The sequence below is a fragment of the Eschrichtius robustus genome, chromosome X (genome assembly GCF_028021215.1).
Source record: "Eschrichtius robustus isolate mEscRob2 chromosome X, mEscRob2.pri, whole genome shotgun sequence".
Taxonomy (NCBI): domain Eukaryota; kingdom Metazoa; phylum Chordata; class Mammalia; order Artiodactyla; family Eschrichtiidae; genus Eschrichtius; species Eschrichtius robustus.
The window spans coordinates 11482204-11501421 of NC_090845.1; the positions used below are offsets into that span (position 1 = coordinate 11482204).

The window sequence follows — 19218 nt, forward strand, 5'->3', positions numbered from 1 at the left end:
AGAATTCTTGGCTAACAGTAAAGCAGCTACTGTTAAAATGAAATGATTTAAAAATTGGTGGCTCCCCATTAAGAGATTGAGACCATCAGAAAACATGTAAGAAGATGTTTTGTACCTAACTGTTGTGTATTCCCTGGCAGAGATCTTTGGTCTTATCTTACTGTGCCTGTACTTTGAGGGTGCTGATCTGTTGAATGGTTACAGTACTTTTCCCCTAGATTCCACTCACACATCCTTCCCACCCCTCATTTTTCCTTTCAAAGATAATGATGCCCAGAAAATAGCTGGCCAGAGAATTTGGACACTGGCTCTTTTCTTTCTGGACGTTAAAATCATTGCCTGTGATTGGCAAAAGAATACATAGGTAGATAGATAGATAGATAGATCAGTGGGACAGAATAGAGAGCCCAGAAATAGGTCTACACAAACATAGTCAACTAGCCTTTAACACAGGCAATTCAATGGAGGAAATACAGTCTTTTCAGCAAGTGGTGCTGGAACAGTTGGACATTCATATGCACAAATATGAACTTGGACACAGACCTTACACAAAAATTAACTGAAAACGAATCATATATCTAAATGTAAAACACAAAAATATAAAACTTCTGGAAGAAAACATAGAAAATCTTTGTGACCTGCTGTCTGGCTATGAAATATAATGCCAAAAGCATGATACATGAAAGAAAATATAGACCAGTTAGACTTTATTAAAATTTAAAAACGTCTATTCTATGTAAGAGTGAAAAGGCAAATTACAGACTGGGAGAGAGGGTATTGGCGAAAGACATCCAGTAAAGGACTTGCATCAAAAATACACAAAGCACTCTGAAAACTCAACACTAAAGAGACAAGTCAGTTAAAAAATGGGCAAAGGATCTGAACAGATAGCTCTCCAAAGAAGATATACAGTTGGCAAATAAGCATATGAAAAGATGCTGCACGTTATTTGTTAGAGACATGCAAAGTAAAACAAAAATGCGGGAACATGGCCAAAATCCAGAACACCTTCAGCACTAAATGCTGGTAAGGATGTGGAGCAATAGGAACTGTCCCTCATTGCTAGTGGGAATACTAAATGCCACCTGGGGAGATAGTTTGGTGGTGTTTTTTTTTTTTTTTTAATTATTTATTTTTGGCTGCATTGGGTCTTTGTTGCTGTGTGCGGGCCCTCTCTAGCTGTGGCGAGCAGGGGCCGCTCTTCGTTGCGGTGCACTGGCTTCTCATTGTGGTGGCTTCTCTTGTTGTGGAGTACGGGCTCTAGGCGTGCAGGCTTCAGCAGTTGGGGCACGCAGGCTCAGTAGTTGTGGCTCTCGGGCTTAGTTGCTCTGCGGCATGTGGGATCCTCCCAGACCAGGGCTCGAACCTATTTTCCCCTGCATTGGCGGGCGGATTCTTAACCACTGCGCCACCAGGGAAGCCCAGTTTGGTGGTTTCTTACAAAACTAAACATAGTCTTACTCTACAATCCAACAGTCATTGTTTTAGGTATTTACCCAAGTGACTTGAAAACTTAAGTCCACACAGACACCTGCACGTGAATGTTTGTGGCAACTTTATTCATAATTGCCAGAAATTGGGAACAACCAAGATGTTATTTGGTAGCTGAATGGATAAACAAGCTGTGGTACTTCCAGACAGGGAAATACTATTCAGCTAAGAGGAATGAGCTACCAAGCCATGCAAAGAGATAAATGAATCACAAATGTGTATTGTTAATGTAAGAAGCCTGTCTGAAAAGGCTACGTGCTATATGATTCCATTTATGTGACATTCTGGAAAAGGCAAAGCTATAGTGATAGTAAACACATCAGTGGTTGCTAGGGATTTGGAGGGAAGGGGTAGGAGGTTGAAGAGGTGAAGCACAGGATTTTTTTTAGGTTGGTGAAAGTATTCTTACGATACCTGTAATGGTACGATATAGACATTTGCCTAAAACCTGTAGAACTGTACAAAGAACAAGCCTTCATGTATGCAAATTTAGGAGGTCAGGTGATCTCAGGATGGAATGCGGACTGTGACAAAACAATCTAACTGTAGTAACCTCACTGCAGGGGGTGGGGAAAAATATGCTGAGCTATCTGACGTTGGAAAGAATGACGACTAAGACGAAAGGCAGAAGGAACTGTACGTAGGCTGTGTATTCAAGGTGAGAGTTATTTCTCATGGGAGTGCTGGCTAACAATTGGGAAACCATGATACACGTGTGCTGGAATTGAACAATTAAGTAAGTGGATAGAAGATGGCGGGAGCCAGGTGTTCACTGCTGGAGTGGGAATTTACAGGTAAACAAGGGGAGGAGGCTAGGATCCATGTGGTAATGGCTTCGTTGGAGACATTAGTATGAACTCACGTTTAGCTTAATATAGATACAGGTGATACACAGAGATATTTATAGGTATGTTTGTGTACACAGGTTAGTGTACATTCGTATTTCCTTGCTGTCTAGGCTGAGGGGCTGGAAGCAGTGACACCCCAGTTGCAGTGAGCACACCTCGAGCCCAGTTTGCAGTACTAAGATTCGGTTTCTAATACCATTCCATAATAATAGGAACCAGGGCTCCTTGGAGCAGCGGTTGATTCCAGGAGTGGAGCAGAGACTGTACAAGGTGAGCCTGGAGCCCCTTTCAGTGCAGCACCTAAGGAAGTGCTTAAGACAAAAACCCACGGTGAAAGTGCTCCCAGAGGCCAAAGCTGGAACAATTGGAGCAACAAAATAAAAGAGCGGGTTTTATCAGTGAGTTGTAGAATTACACATGAATTATAATTACCAAGGTATGAAACAGGAGTCCATACGGATATAAATAAATGACTGGATAGAGGTGGAGACTAGACGTATCCTTCTTGGGTGGGAGTGTGGAGGGGAGAGAGGGGAAGTGGAACTAATTAGGGGCCTGCGGAAAGCACTGCATAACTGGAAAAAGGCACCAGCGTTAGAAATGCTGCGGTGGAAGGGCACACCGCCAAAGATGACCTCCTGCAGGATCTTGAAGATTTCTGCCAAACGTTGACCTTTGTCCATAGAGGGAGCCAAGATCTGGCCTCAGCATGACAGCACGAAGGGATGAGGTGAGAACAGGCTGATAGGAAAGGGTCAGAAGAAGAGGGTGGATGAGACAGAAGAGTTGCAAGGCAATGAGTATGAAAGAACAGAGTTTATATCTGCAGTAGGGGAAGTAAAAGAGAGTATATTGTATGATATCACTTATATGTGGAATCTAAAATATGACACAAAGGAACCTATGTATGAAACAGACTCACAGACATAGGGAACAGACTTGTGGTTACCACGGGGGAGAGGGGATGGGAGAGGGATGGAGTGAGCAGATGTGAGCTATTATATATGGAGTGGATAAACAACAAGGCCCTACTGTAGAGCACAGGGAACTATGTTCAGTATCCTATGATAAACCATAAAGGAAAAGAAAATTTTAAAAAGTGTATATATGTATAACTGAATCACTTTGCTGTACAGCAGGAATTAACACATTGTCAATCAACTATACTTCGATTTAAGAAAACAGTATATTGTAATGTCTTCAGTAGAAAAGAAAAATAAGCCCTTAACTTGGCTGATGCGGAAGTCCATTCATCTGTTCCAAGAAAGTGAAAACTTCTAAAATTTATACTCATGACTTTAAAAAAAAAAAAAGTTTCAGCGAATTTCCTGGCGGTCCAGTGGTTAGGACTTTGTGCTTCCACTCCCAGGGGCCTGGGTTTGATCCCTGGTCGGGGAACTAAGATCTCACAAGCTGCACGGCGTGGTCAAAAAGAAAAAAATTTTTTGAACTATTCAGAAGGGTATGAAGTGAAAGAAGAGTAGGAATTTCTGTTCATATTCTCTAATTTCACTTTCTGCTGATAACTAGAACGAAGAGTGTCTCGTTTATCCTACCAGAATTTAGTTCACAGGTGTCAAAGTCTATATGTAATTAAAACATATACTCATACATGGGATCATATCATAGATACTGTTGTGCAATTTGCTTTCTTTATCCACCAATATATCTTTCGCTAGCTGTGTACTTGGACTAATTATTTTTTAGAATGTATTTAATTAACCCCCTGTTGATGGAGATTTTATTGTTTCATCACTTGGTTTTTGCCATTAGAAGCATGCGGCGTGCGGTGCTACACCCTTTTGGGAAAGTATAGCTGTGTAAATTCAGAGAGGTGGAATGACTAGGTGAAAGGGCACTTGCATTTTGAATATCCATAAACACGGACAAATTTCCCTCCCAAGTGAAAGAGCACGCCTGCTTCCCCGCTCCCTTGCTGACACTTAGGGTGCTAAGATTAAAACTTTGGTAATACGCTTATTGGGAAAATACAATCTTGCTGTTGTAGTATTAATTTGCATTTATTTATAATTTTGTTCATGTTTATTCAACATTTTTTTCTGTGAACTTTGTCCATGTCTTGCCCTGTTTTTCTGTTTTCGTACTGATTTGTAAAAACTCTCTGATGTTTATGAAAATTAGTTCTCTGTCTCTGTATTATGCCAAGTAGCTGTTTCCAGTGTATCATTGGTCTTTTGACTTTGCTATTTCACGCCACATATAAGCTCTTAATTTGCACGTTTGATGAATATTTCTCCTTATTGCTTGTAGGTTTCTGTATCATGCTTGGAAATGCCTTTCCTCAGAAATTATTCTTAAAAGATACATGATGTAAAAAAGATAATGTTATAAAACCAAGATTGCATAAACAGTGATTGAGCAACAGTTGAATGAAAGGAAGTTGTGAAACGAAACTATACACGTTGTGTCTTTTAGGTTTTCTCATGCAGTTTCTGAAAGAATTGGCAGAATATCATCAGGCTAAAGAGAGTTGCAGTATGGGAACTCAGACAACTTCAACATTTCCCGTCAAAGACTCCCTTGGTAATTATGGTCTTCCATAATTTCACTTCTTCCGTTTTCTCTTTTGAATGAAGGAGATGACCTGATGTACCGTATTATGTATTCGTTGCTTGACTGGGAGGGATGCAGGCTGCTGGCGGCAGGGGCGCTCATTTTTTCCGGGATCACTGCTGGGAGGGACCAGGAACTGCTCTCCAGGGCTGCTCCTCCCTTCATGACCGCCAAGGCTACGCTTTCCAGATCTCGTGGGGATCCAAAGGCCCACTTCCTTATCTGTTGGGTTGAACCCCTCTTGACTGGGAGGTTCTTCCCTGTGTCTCATCTAACTCTATAGCCACTAAACTGAGAAGATCTTAGATGACTTGCATTGCAGAGAACTAGAGAAGTCAGTGGGCCATCCCTTCATTTTATAAGTTGAGAAAACTGAGGTCACCAGAGGAAGAGCAACTTGGCAATGCCAAGTCTGGGTCAGAACTGATAATAGAGTCCAAGTTTTCTGGTCCGTGATCCAGAGCTTTTCTGCTGTGCAGGCTTTCTGTAATACCATCCTGCCCTTGAGTTGTGTGCTCAGGAGAGAAGGGAAACAGCTGGCTAATAGGATATGGTTAATCGATTTCTTGCCCCTTCCTTACTCTTAAACTGCGCTAGTGCCTTTAACTGTAAAAAGATAAGTTCATAACTTGTAAAGACCGTATTGTATGACTACGCCTTTCATTTATTTAGGTGTAGGTTTTATTCCATTAGAAACATAGAACATGCTTATTCTACAGCAGTTCTGTTCAATAATATGAGCCACATGTGTAATAAATTTTCTAGTAGCCAAAATAGAAAAGGTAAGAAGAAACAGGTGAAATTTGTTTTGGTAATATATTTTATATAACTTAGTATGTCTAAAATATTATTCCAACATGAAATCAATATGAAAAATATTAATGAGATATTTTACGTTTATTTTTTTGTACTCAGTCCTTGATGTCTGGTGTGTCTTTTACACTTAGAGTACATCTCATTTTGAACTGGTCACATTCCAAGTACTCAGTATGGCTAAATGTGGCTAGTGGCCTGCATTGGACAGTCCAGAGCATTTGGAAAATCCAGAAAAGTAGATGGAAAGTTTTGTCGACCAGAGACATACCTGCCAATATTTTAATTTGCTTCTGCCAGCCTTTTCTTCCTATGCCTGCTTTTTGGTGGTATTGGTGTTACACATGATTGAGATTGTACGCGAGGGCCAGGTTTGCAGTGTGCTATGTGGTTGGTTTCAAATCCACAGTTGGTTTGAGGGCTGCAGGTCTGCTGGAAAGAGTGCCAGAATGCGAGGCAATCATAGACCTGGCTTTAGCCCCACTGATGCCAGTATAGAGTTGCTTAGCCGTCTGAACATCACTTCAACTGTATGGGTGTCTGTTTCCTCTTCTGTGGAGAGGAGGAGTTGAGACACATGATCGTCGATTCATCTTAAGGTCAGTGTTTGAAAGTGAGTCAGCTTTAACCAAAGTCCAATGAAGAGCTCTCTCCCATGGCATTTAGACACTGGAAAGAGATGCCAGTGTTTTCTGACTTGAACTGTACTTTTTGTTTTCTTTTCCCCTGACATTTTATGATGAGGATTCTCAGACATTCAGAAAAGTTGGCACAGTTTTACAGCACACACGTGTACACCTCACGTCTGCCATGAAATTTGCGTTACGCTTGCTTGACCACTTACCTGTCCGTCCATAAAGCTCTCTCACGTTTCTGATGCATTACCAAGTAAATTGCAGACATCCTTGCACTTTCCCTTAAGCGCACTCTTTGTGTTTGAACAGAGCTCTGGCCTCTTGCTCACCTGCCCACGTTTCTCTAACCTCCTTTCCTGTGTTGTTTGATAGCTGAGAAGCTTCAGCTTATTGACGATGAGTTTGCAGGTGCTTACCCTCAGCATCCAAAGTTAGAATCTTTAGAAATCAAGTTAAACGAATATAAGAGAGAAATTGAACAGCAGCTACGGGCAGAAATGAGTCAAAAGGTAAGATTTATCTTGTTATTACCAAGAGTGATGTTTTCGCTTGTCTTTTAATGTCTTCGTCTTAGGTATGTGGGGAAATAACTAGAATCTTTACTAATGAATGTGATACTATACTGCTGTGCATGTTGTTTCTCTTTCCAGATGATGTCATTTCTTTATGACTTTTGAATGCACCCTATAAGTACAGTGAATGAGACGAAACATAAAGACAAATCAAGGCTAAATATATTTAGGCAGCATTAATGTTAAACCCGACAGTGAAGAGAGAATGTTACTGTTTCTTTAGTGTAGTTATTGGCATTTACAATTATTTGTCATCAATTGGCAGCTGAAGTATTTTAAAGATACTGAAATAGCGAAAATTAAAACGGAAGAGAAAAGAAAGTGTGAGAAGGAATTAGCTGAGTTGCGGAACGAATTTGAGAGAGCTTGTCAAGCAAAATCTGAAGCCCTGATTTCTCGGGAAAAGATGACCCTTAAGAGAATTCAAAAGCACCAGGAGGTAATATTCTAAAATCATTTACCGGGTGGCTATTTCTGGGCCGTTTCCCAAGTAGGGACTGGGGTCAAGAGCGCACGTAGAAGCATGGGGCTTGGAAAGGATGTGCAGACACCCTTCCTCTGAGATGGCTGGAGGGAAAGGGCCGGGGATGGGACCATCCATGCCGGGAGTGGGAGAAACTCGTACCAAAGAAGCGGCAGGTTTGAGGCTTCGGTAGCAGCCGGGGGAGAGGATCCGAGGTGTGGAAGGGCCGCTTGCAGGAAAGGAAGAGCAGCCCTGGGGAGCAGACGGGGCTGCCTGAGCTATGTTGAGGGCCCAGCCGAGGTGGGCAGCCTGGAATGGCAGTAGACCAAATCCAGTGCTTGCAATGGCTCTGGCGCAGCTCTCGGGACGATGTGTAGTGTCGGTGAGGGCGGAAGGATAGAGGTGCTCGGGGAGAGGAGCTTGAGAGCGCCGAATTTCTTTGGCTTTGGAAAGGCAGCCCGTTTCGTGGGAGACATTGGGGTTGGGTGGGGTGGGGAAGGCAGCCCAGGAGGAGGCTAATATAGGGCAGCAGGGAGGGTGACGTGGCCGTCTGGAAGACATCGAGAAGCAGGTCTGGGGATTCCCATGGGTGGAAGAAGAAGGATGGGCCAGGAGGACAGAGTTGCAGGTGGAGGTTTCAGATCAAGACTGGAAACAAAGCACAGCGTGCTGCTATGGGGGCAGAGGTGAGGTCCCCGGAGTGGAGGCGTCCAGGGCTGCCAGGGTCATCCATGTGGCCGTTTGATCTTGTCCCACAGGAAGGTGGCTGGACGGGAGGTGGAGAGGTCGCCAAGTGGCAGGAGGGCATGTCGGGAGGGATTGGATCCATTGCTTTGGGAAAAAGAGGTTCCTTTGCCAAGGGCATGTCTTAGACCAGGCTGGATCTGAGGCCTTGTTTCCTATGGACAGCGGGAGCTTCTATCAGGAAGTTCTGTTAAAAGTAGAAGGCTTCCTCCCAGCGTCCACCCTTGCTTAGAGCTTCTCAATAAGACCCAGTTATTTCATGGTAATTGTACCCCCTCTACAAGTGTTATGTAGCAGTTCTGGGAATTGGGCTCACTTAGCTATAAAATAAATGTTGCAGGCACAGGTGTTTGAGAAGCTTGGATTATGTTTATGCTAACAGCGTCATCTTCAAGATAGGTGACTGACTAAGAAAGAGAAAGACAAATAGCATATGATATCACTTATATGAGGAATCTAAAATATGGCACAAATGAACCTATCTATGAAACAGAAACAAAATCAGGGACATAGAGCATAGATTGGTGGTCCCCGAGGGGGAGGGGGGAGGGGGGATGGAGTGGGAGTTTGGGATTAGCAGGTGCAAACTATTACAGAATTGGTAAACAATGGTCCTACTGTAGAGCACAGGGAACTGTATTCATTATCCCTGTGATAAACCATAATGGAAAAGAATATGAAAAAGAATATGTATTTGTATAACTGAGTCACTTTGCTGTACAGCAGAAATTAACACAGCATTGTAAATCAACTATATGTCAATAAAATTAAAAGATAGATGACTGACTAGATGAGATCAACCAGTTAACAGACTCGAACCCTCGTTTAGTCACCTGATTCTCTGAGGGCACTAGCGAAGGCAGCCATCCTTGTGAAGAGCACCGTGCCTTGATTCCACCACCTGGAATGCCCCTCCCCTTCTCTGCCTGATACAACCGTCCAGTCCTTCAAAATCCAGCCGGAGTGTCACGTCCTCGTGACGCCTTTCCTGACCCCCACTGATGGAGTCCTTTGGGCTTTGTTCGTGCTGTCGAGTCTTGATGTACTTCGGTTGTGAAATCATCACAATATAGTGTGACTGTTGGTTTGTCTCTTTCCCTGACTAAACTGTGAGTTTTTTAAAGGTGGGGGCTGTCCTATATCTGTCCATCATTGTGTATCCAGCTCCCAGTGTGCCCTTGGACATGTGACAGGTGTTCAGGAAACCCTTGCTCAGGGAACACATACGTGGAAGTGTGGCCATTCATTCGGGACATCAGGCGAGCTTGCTGAGTGAGCCAGAATGACCTCTGAATTGAAACTTTGAGACAGCGATGGAACTATGGGGATTCTTTTAAGTTTTATTGCTGAATGCACATTTTGTTTCATTTTTTCTTGCTGAAGAACTTAGCGAAATTTTGTAAGTGTCTGAGAGATGTTAATTCAGTAATAAAATAACGAGACAAGGGATGTTAGGGATATAGGGTAATGTGGGTTAACAGTCCTTGGGGGAGGAGGGAGTAAATTTTTGTGGAAAAAAAGGCGAAACATATACCTCACATTGGAACCTCTTGAGAGTGAAATTGTTCCTCTAAGTGTCCGTACTTTGCTTTCTGGAATTTAGGAAGCAGGGTATTAGTTCAAATCCCTTTTGTTTTCTTTAGCTCGCTTGCTGAAAATTAATACTTTCCTCTACAGAATGAAACAAAAGAAATTTATACTCAAAGGCAGCTTCTGCTAAAAGATATAGATTTGCTGAGAGACAGAGAAGCTGATCTGAAGCAAAGAATTGAAGCTTTTGAATTGTAAGTAATGTGTATTCATTTTGGACATTCAGAATGAATGAGATGCAAAAGAACTACTAAAAATGTCTACATAGTCTAATATTAGCTGCAAAGTAGAGTTCTTGGTTGTAAAGGTGATAGCACCTAACTTCAAAAGGCACAAGTTAAGAGAAACAGGGACGAGGGTTTCACTTTTGAAATACTAGACACTGGGATGAAAGCAGAAGGAGACACCGTCGTCAGGCTTCAGTGAGACGGGACAAATGATTTGCAGAAGTGAATAATGCTTTAAAAGATCATACGTTTCGCATTTATGTTCAACCATTCAGATCTCAGTTTCATGTGCGTGTAGTAACTGAATTCCAGAGAGCCAGACCTGCCACACTGACCTGCTCTCCTGGCAAAAAAGGGAAACACAGTGGCCCTGAGTTGACTTGTACTGGGTGAAAGTATTTCTTGTGATATGTGTGTGTTGCTTTTTCCAAGTGCTCACCAACGTTTCATTCTTCACTTCTTTTTTTTTTTTTTTTTTATTTATTTTTGGCTGTGTTGGGTCTTCGTTTCTGTGTGAGGGCTTTCTCCAGTTGCGGCAAGCGAGGGCCACTCTTCATCGCGGTGCACGGGCCTCTCACTATCGTGGCCTCTCTCGTTGCGGAGCACAGGCTCCAGACGCGCAGGCTCAGTAGTTGTGGCTCACGGGCCTAGTTGCTCCGTGGCATGTGGGGTCTTCCCAGACCAGGGCTCGAACCCGTGTCCCCTGCGTTAGCAGGCAGATTCTCAACCACTGCGCCACCAGGGAAGCCCCCATTCTTCACTTCTTACCTGCGATTCATAGCAAGCTCAGCAGTTTTATAGTTTATGGAATAAGCCTTCTTTCCCATTTGGTATGTGCCATTAATTGGCACTCACAGATACTACAGGAACTTTCTTTCATTAAAGGATTTGTCTTCATCTTCATTGATGTTGTTTTCTCATTTATGTAGGCTCGGTTCGTTTGATTTCTTCTCTCTGCCAACCTTACTCTCTTTTTGGCAATACCAAAGAGGTAAATTGATCATAAGAGAGAAAAGGAACACAGTTTGGGTATAGATGGTTCATGATTATGTAATCACTTATTTACCGCCTCTTCCCCTCCTCCTCCTCCTCCCTTCTAAGCATAGTATGTAAGCTAAATAAACGTACTGGTTTACTGCTCCTTTGCGTACAGATGAACCATCAGAGGGAGCTAACACACAGAGCTTTTATCCTTTGCTTGGAATAGTCTGGGTTCCCTAGCACTTCTCATTATGGCTTGATCTAAGTCCCTATGAACCCAGTTCCCAGGCTCTGGAATTGATTTTGTGCTTGATTTAAGGCCTCACCAGGAAGACCATGCCTTTCTTTGGTGTTGGGACTTTCTGATTGATCCATCGATCTTTTGCTCTCTTTTCAGTATTTACTTTTCCGTATTGAATTAGTAGACTCTGAAATGCCAGAACGAATCTTCTGTCTTTAGTAGCTATGGGCTAGTCAATTAAATCTTAGTTAGAAACAATATTATAGAAGAAACAAGCACTTAAGTGCACTAGCTGAAGTTTGGTTTGTAGCTTTGTAACTAAAAACATCATTCTTTCACCCCTGAATTGATTATGGCTACTTACCACTTATGACCTTTTTTTTTTTTTTTTTTTTTTTTTTTTTAAGTGTGAACCATCTCCTGTGAGAAACCACTTTGGTTTTGGCACTTTCCCACTCCCGCCAGCCAGGTGCCACCGTAGAGCTCCGTTTGCTAGTTCAGATCCATCATCACTAGGTCAGCCCATAAAAGAGGTGGGAGGCCTCTGGCTCTTTGCATCTACTCCCCACAGCGTGACAGTCACGTAACAGTTTGAGTCTCTGGAGCTAAAAACACATGGTATCTTCTCCGCCTGAATTCTTCACTTCAAGTATTACAGTTTTCTGATTTGCCGTATCTGTTTTTGCTAATTTCAGGGCCCAGAGGCTACACGAAGAAGAAAACAAAAGCATGACTGACGGGCTTAGGAGGCGGGAGCTGAATATAAAGAGTATTGAGGAGGCCTATGACCTAAAGCTCAAGAACGAACTTCTGAAGTAATTGTCTGGCGCCTTTAAAAAAGTATCATGTTTGAATTAAGTTGATGAAACACAGCAACACTAATGAAGTAGATAAGACTAATATTTTATGGCAAAATCCAGTATTTAAAAAAAATATGTGTTTTCATTGACCAGTCAAGCCTTTCCCATGAGTATTTGAGTTAAGATGGTTTTAAAAAGATACAGTACAGAGAATGGCATCCTCTGCTCACTCTTGTCTCTCCTCTAGTATTTATTGAGGGCCTGTGATTTGCTTGAATTTCTTAGGGCACCTTGTAACTTGCTGAAAAGCTATAAAATGGGAATTATAGTCACTTTTATCTTTTCCTCTACCCCACTCATACTGCCATTAAGATGGGGATGTCTAATGATTTATGAATTATTCTGCTTATTGGTTATAGTATTTGTCGATCTGTATTCCTTCAAGATTCTGCAAAGCCAGAATCAAAAGAAAGAAACTAGAATTAACTATATAAAGCAAAAAATGATACAGGAAAAGGAAAATACGGACAACTCTGATACTATGGCTTTCCTCTAGTCTGGGTTTTGCTGTGTTCTGGTGAATAGTATCTTAGTGCAGAGCCATTAAGCCCATATACGGTAACTTTTCTCTCCAGTGCTCAGTGTAACGTCTGGCACAAAATAAGTGTTCAGTTAATTGTTTATTGAGTCAGTGAATTCATAGCAGAGAGATGACTCAACTCAGCAGCTCTGGGTATTTCTTAATCATCGGCCTCTCTTTACTACTTTGTCCATAATTTGGCATTGATAGCCCATTACTTAGTACCTTCAAAGGGTTTTTGAGGTTATTCTTTAAAATAATTCTAATAAAAAATATAGCAGTTTTCCGTGTATCAGTTTTGGCATGATACAGACTTCATCCACATATTTTATGTCCGCTCCTCTAATACAGCAGTAAGCTCTGAAGAATCTGTAGTTGTTAAACTTCTAGGAATAAATGAATAAAAGTGTGTATGTTAGCTTGACATAGCCATGGAGTAGGGAACTGTTAGGTATTGATGTCTTTGTCTGGCCGTGGGTGTCCTCATTATGACTTTGGCAATTGTTGGGGTTTGGAGGATATTCACCACAGGAGTGCTTCTTTCCTTTCTCTCATCTCTGAACCAGAAAGTCAGCTGGTAATAGCTGGTGGAGATAGTAGAATTCCATGAAAACGTGCCTTTTGGTATCGCCAATCCGTATATAATTCTGTTGGCAGTGGCTCTCAGTACTGTGCTCAGTTCCTGAGGGGAAAAGTTCTTATCCTGCTTGGGGGTAGGGAGGCAGGATAGGTGGATTGGAAGTGACTGACTTGTTATCCTTTGGGATTTAGAGTCTGTTGTGTACAGTGTAAAAGTAACTAAATTTACTTCCTTGGGTCAGCGGACACCAACTGAGAAACAGTGCCGTCTGTAACCTTGATAACACAACCCTGTATTTTGTGCTTGAGTTTACAGGATTGCAGCAGGATTTTACTGGGCCTTTTATAGCCAGGATTTGAATCCCTGGCCTTAGTACTGAGTGACCTTGAAGTTCATGTGTTGTCCTGTTCAGTGCCCTTCGGTGCCCTGGTGCCATAGATAAGCTCAGGCACTGATAGCAGTCTGTCTAGGGAGGTGACCAGGAACTCATTTTCCATCCTTCTGATTCTCAGGTATCAACTTGAACTGAAGGAGGACTGCGTCGCTAGAACTAATAGATTGATTGAAGATAAGAGGAAGAATAAAGGTGACCCTTGGGGGGAAAAAAGCTGTACTTCTCAGTTTCGATGCAGGTTATCAGCTTCCTAAGTTGGGTCTGTTCTGTAATCCAAAAAATATGTACCTTCCACTTCATTGTTAGTATAAACTGACACATTTTTTGTCCTTTTAATTTTACAAAATGAAAAAAAAATCACCGTCTTTCACTATGTTTTTGCAAACCTTCATGTTTAACCTTTTGTATATTCTCAAAGATCAGTAATTTATCGGTAGAATTTTATTCAACTTTATTTCAATATATTTTGATGAATAAATCTGTGATGGCAGGAAGGCGGCAGCAACTTATTGCCATCGGTTAATATTACTCTAAGCCACGAGAGATTTCACTTTTTACTTAGGGAAAATTTTAACTTCTCTGTCCTCTGTGACCTGGTTTCTTATTTCTCTTCTAATATATATTTATGCTTCATGATATTTAAACTTGACATATAACCTCCTAAACTCTTATATGTATTACCCCAAGACTAGGAAAGTTGGGTAGTTTTTCGATCTTTCAGACATTTTACATTTCAGTATATTTTTAGGAACCAACCTGTGACAAGGACTTTTGGTGGGCATTTCAAATGGATTCTTGGGCGTGAACCAGGGCTGGGTACTTGATACCCATCAGAAGGTCACCCAGTGTGTGTGGCTGCTCCTTTGCAACTATCTTGCTGAGACTAATACCTCTTGAGGAATTAGTACCGTCCTGTAGTCAGCATGTGATTTTTTTGATGATATATCTATAGAGACTTGTGTTAGATGAAGTGAAAATGACAAAATAATAACTACAAATAGCTACAGTCTTACAGAGCAGTCTTTGTCTTTAAGGAAGTTCAGAGCCATCGGCATAAGGGCCCCGCACTCTGTGCAGATGGTGTAACTCTGGTGACTTGTGTAGCAGGAGGTTCACCACATGTATGACCGTTACAACCGACTTCCCATCACCTATTGAGTAATGGGGCTTACTTACTTGCTCGCTGACTTTTTTTTTTGACCCAAATATCTGCTATTTTACGTGTGTGTGTGTGTGTGTGTGTGTGTGTGTGTGTGTGTGTGTGTGTGTGTGTGTGTGTGTGTTTTAGTGTGCCACACAGCTTGCGGGATCTTAGTTTCCCGACCAAGGATCAAACCCGCACCCTCGGCAGTAAAGACGCGGAGTCCTAACCTCTGGGCTGCCAGGGAATTCCCTCTGCTATTTTAGATGATGAAATAATGGTCATTAGGTCTGACATAGTGGCTATAAGTGATTAAATGATTTTTGTGCTCACTGGGAAAACTTTATGATGTTTAGTTGGTTGGCTCTGTCTTTCAGAAAAAGCTATACATTTCCAAGAGGAGATTGCGACTCTTAACTTTAAAAAGGAAGAACTGGATCGTTCTGTAAATCGTGTGAAAGAACTTGAGGTAATTGTTAAGCCTATTGGTTTTTTTGAAATAGTTGTTAGACAACACAGGAAATTTTAGCTTCAGTCATACATAATTTATCTCGAGTTATCCTCTTGGTATGTTTGGACTGTTTATTATATGACTCAGAGGGTGACGGCTGAACTTAATTCAGTAGTTCCTTATTTCAATCTTAGTCTCCTAGAGAAGCATAGAAAGAGCATGTCCTTTGGGGCCCAGAGTCGTCCTTGAATCCTTTGTGTCTCCCTCACTGCTTGTGTGCCTCTGGGCAAGATCTGTGACCTCAGATCCCTTCTCCGTAAACTCTGGGATATTGCCCACATCCCATGGTTGTTGAGGGACTTCAGTGAGCTGGTTTGCTGCGCCTGGCCCATAGCAGGTGGCTGGTGTATACTAGTATCTACTCAGCCTCTTCTCCCTTTCCCTCAGCAGCAGGTGAAAATTCTTATCACTACATCAGGATCTCACAGATTAAAGCAAAATAAGAGGCATTTTTCACATGATACTGTTACTTTTTTTCTGTCCATTTGTGTGCTTGCTATCCAAAGGACAGGACTGGACCTTCAGGAACTTAAAATACGTTCTGTATATAAAAGTTATTTTTGCAACTGTGATGACTTGTTTGAGAACTTTATAGGCTCGTGTCTCCAAACATGAGATATATTAGACTAAGAAAAGGAAAGCACCTCACAGCATGTTATTGGTATCTGTCTTACCTTTTCATATTAAAAAATAGACACATTATTAACTCTGTGATGGCTTTTGGGTCCTTAGTTGCATCTGGAAAATGGGGTGATAATCCGAAGGACTTGCTTTGTAGGACAGGGTTCTGCATAAATCGAGTTGGATGAGCTTGCCCCATCCCCAGCTCCAGGGCAGAAGTCGTAGTTAGGGTTGTCTAGTCGAAGAGAACCACACTTCAGTCAAGTGACCATAATTAAATTATGCTGCCCAGCTGAGAGCAGCCTGCCAGCATTTACCTATGCAGTCCTGTAAAGTCACTGTTCAAATACAAGTTTTCCTTTTCCAATTCCAGCTTCAGTTGGAGTCTGTCAAAGCTCAGTGTTTGGCATTAACAAAGCAAAACCACGTGCTGAGCAAGAAGGTTAAAGAGATGAGCAACTATTCACTACTGAAAGAAGGGAAGCTGGAGCTTGAGGCGCAAAATAAACTACTTAAACAACAACTGGAAGACATGAAAAGTGAAAACTTGAATCTCCTAAACCGTAAGTCTTTTTTTTTTTTTTTCCTGATTTGCCTGTTTTTGTAATTCGTGTTAGGTTCATATTAGGAAACTGCTCTAAGGGAGGCTACAATTGGGAAGATTTTATAAAGTTAAGATTCTCAGATTGAAATTCCTTTCTTTTTGCTTGCTATTCCATAATTCGTAGTGTAAGAAGAAACATTTTTTTTTAATTTAATTTTTATTTTATATTAGAGTATAGTTGATGTACAATGTTGTGTTAGTTTCAGGTATACAGCAAAGGGATTCAGTTGTACATATACACATATCCATTCTTTTTCAGATTTTTTTCCCATATAGGTTATTACACATCATTGAGTAGAGTTCCCTATGCCATACAGTGTGTCCTTGTTGATTATCTATTTTATATATGGTAGTGTGCATATGTTAATCCCAAACTCCTAATTTTATCCCTCCCCCAACCTTTCCCCTTTCATAAGTTTGTTTTCAAACTCTGTGAGTCTGTTTCTGTTTTGTAAATAAGTTCATTTGTATCATTTTTTTTAGATTCCGCATATAAGTGACATCATAAGATATTTGTCTTTTTCTGTCTGACTTATTTTACTTAGTTATGATCTTCCCTAGTTGCATCCATGTTGTTGCAAATGGCATTATATTGTTGTTTTTTATGGCTGAGTAATATTCCATTGTATATATGTAACACATCTTCTTTATCCATTCCTCTGTTGATGGACATTTCAGTCGCTTCCATGTCCTGGCTATTGTAAATAGTGCTGCAGTGAACATTGAGGTGCATATATCTTTTCGAACTATGGTTTTCTCTGGATATATGCCCAGGAGTGTGGTTGCTAGATCATATGGTAGTTCTATTTTTAGTTTTTTAAGGAACGTCCACACTCTTCTCCATAGTGGTTGAACCAATTTACATTCCCACCAACAGTGTAGGAGGGTTCCCTTTTCTCCACACACTCTCCAGCATTTATTGTTTATAGACAGTTTTTTTAAAGGAATTTTTTTTTAACTGATTTATTTTATTTTTGGCTGTGTTGGGTCTTTGTTGCTCCACGTGGGCTTTCTGTAGTTGCAGAGAGTGGGGGCTACTCTTCGTTGTGGTGCACAGGCTTCTCATTGCAGTGGCTTCTCTTGTTGCGGATCATGTCCTCTAGGTGTGCGGGCTTCAGTAGTTGTGGCTTGCAGGTTCTAGAGCACAGGCTCAGTAGTTGTGGCGCATGGGGGCTTAGTTGCTCTGCAGCATGTGGGATCTTCCCGGACCAGGGCTCGAACCCGTGTCCCCTGCACTGGCAGGCGGATTCTTAACCACCGTGCTACCAGGGAAGCCCTGCTTATAGACATTTTGATGATGGCCATTCTGACTGGTGTGAGGTGATATCTCATTGTAGTTTTGATTTGCATTTCTCTAAAAACTAGCAAAGTTGAGCATCTTTTCATGTGCCTGTTGGCCATCTGTATGTCTCTGGAGAAGTGTCTGTTTAAATGTTCTGCCCATTTTTTGATTGGGTTGTTTGAGCTGCATGAGCTGTTTGTATATTTTGGAGATTAATCCCTTGTCGGTTGCTTCATTGGCAAATGTTTTCTCCCATTCTGTGGGTTGTCTTTTCATTTTGTTTATGGTTTCCTTTGCTGTGCAAAAGCTTTTAAGTTTAATTAGGTCCCATTTTTTTTTTAATTTTTAAAATTTTCATTACTGTAGGAGGTGGATCTAAAAAGATACTACTGCAATTTATGTCAGAGTGTTCTGCCTATGTTTTTCTCTAAGAGTTTTATAATATCTGGCCTTACGTTTAGGTCTTTAATCCATTTTGAGTTTATTTTTGTGTATGGTGTTAGAGAATGTTCTAATCTCATTCATTTACATGTAACTGTCCACTTTTCCCAGCACCACTTGGTGGAAGAGACTGTCTTTTCTCCATTGTATATTCTTGCTCCTTTGTTGTAGATTGATTGACCGTAGGGGCGTGGGTTTATTTCTGGGCTTTCCTGTTCATTGAACTATATTTCTGTTTTTAGTGCCAGTACCATACTGTTTTGATTATTGTAGTTTTGTAGTATAGTCTGAAGTCAGGGAGTCTAAGTGCTCCAGTTCCGTTTTTCTTTTTCTTTTTTTTTTAATTTTTAAAATTTAATTAATTTATTTATTTGGCTGCATTGGGTCTTCGTTGCAGTGAGCGGGCTTTCTCTAGTTGTGGTGAGTGGGGGCTACTCTTTGTTGTGGTGCGTAGGCGTCTCATCGCGGTGGCTTCTCTTGTTGCGGAGCACAGACTTTAGGCACGGAGGCTTCAGTAGTTGTGGCTCGTGGGCTCTAGAGCGCAGGCTCAGTAGTTGTGGCACATGGGCTTAGTTGCACCGCGGCATGTGGGATTTTCCTGGAGCAGGGCTCGAACCTGTGTCCCCTGCATTGGCAGGTGGATTCTTAACCACTGTGCCACCAGGGAAGTCCCTCCAGTTGCGTTTTTCTTTCTCATGCTTGCTTTGGCTTTTCAGGGTCTTTTATGTTTCCGTACAAATTAAAATTTTTTTTCTTCTAGTCGTGTGAAAAATGCCATTGGTAATTTCTTAGGGATTGCATTGAATCTGTAGATTTCCTTGGGTAGTATAGTCATTTTGACAATATTGATTCTTCCAATCCAAAAACATGGTATATCTTTCCATCTGTTTGTGTCATCTTAAGTTTCTTTTTATCAGCATCTTATAGTTTTCAGAGTACAGGTCTTTTGCCTCCTTAGGTAGGTTTATTCCTAGGTATTTTATTTTTTTGATGTAATGGTAAATGGGATTGTTTCCTTAATTTCTCTTTCTGATCTTTCATTGTTAGTGTATAGGGATGCAAGAGATTTCTGTGTATTAATTTTG

The 19218-nt window shown here is 41.4% G+C and overlaps 1 protein-coding gene across 7 annotated transcripts in view; it reads left to right on the plus strand.

The window, feature by feature from the left end:
• OFD1 (OFD1 centriole and centriolar satellite protein) overlaps window positions 1-19218 on the plus strand; it is an 82108-nt gene that overhangs the window by 8611 nt on the left and 54279 nt on the right. For all 7 annotated transcript variants that reach the window (XR_011072214.1, XR_011072215.1, XR_011072218.1 and 4 more), the window contains 8 exons: window positions 4776-4883; window positions 6734-6870; window positions 7199-7372; window positions 9818-9924; window positions 11875-11994; window positions 13652-13725; window positions 15052-15143; window positions 16180-16369. Coding sequence is in view for 1 of the 7 variants with exons in the window: in XM_068532578.1 (XP_068388679.1) it covers window positions 4776-4883; window positions 6734-6870; window positions 7199-7372; window positions 9818-9924; window positions 11875-11994; window positions 13652-13725; window positions 15052-15143; window positions 16180-16369 (1002 nt within the window). In the remaining 6 variants the exon portion in view is untranslated. The remainder of the gene's footprint in view (window positions 1-4775; window positions 4884-6733; window positions 6871-7198; window positions 7373-9817; window positions 9925-11874; window positions 11995-13651; window positions 13726-15051; window positions 15144-16179; window positions 16370-19218) is intronic.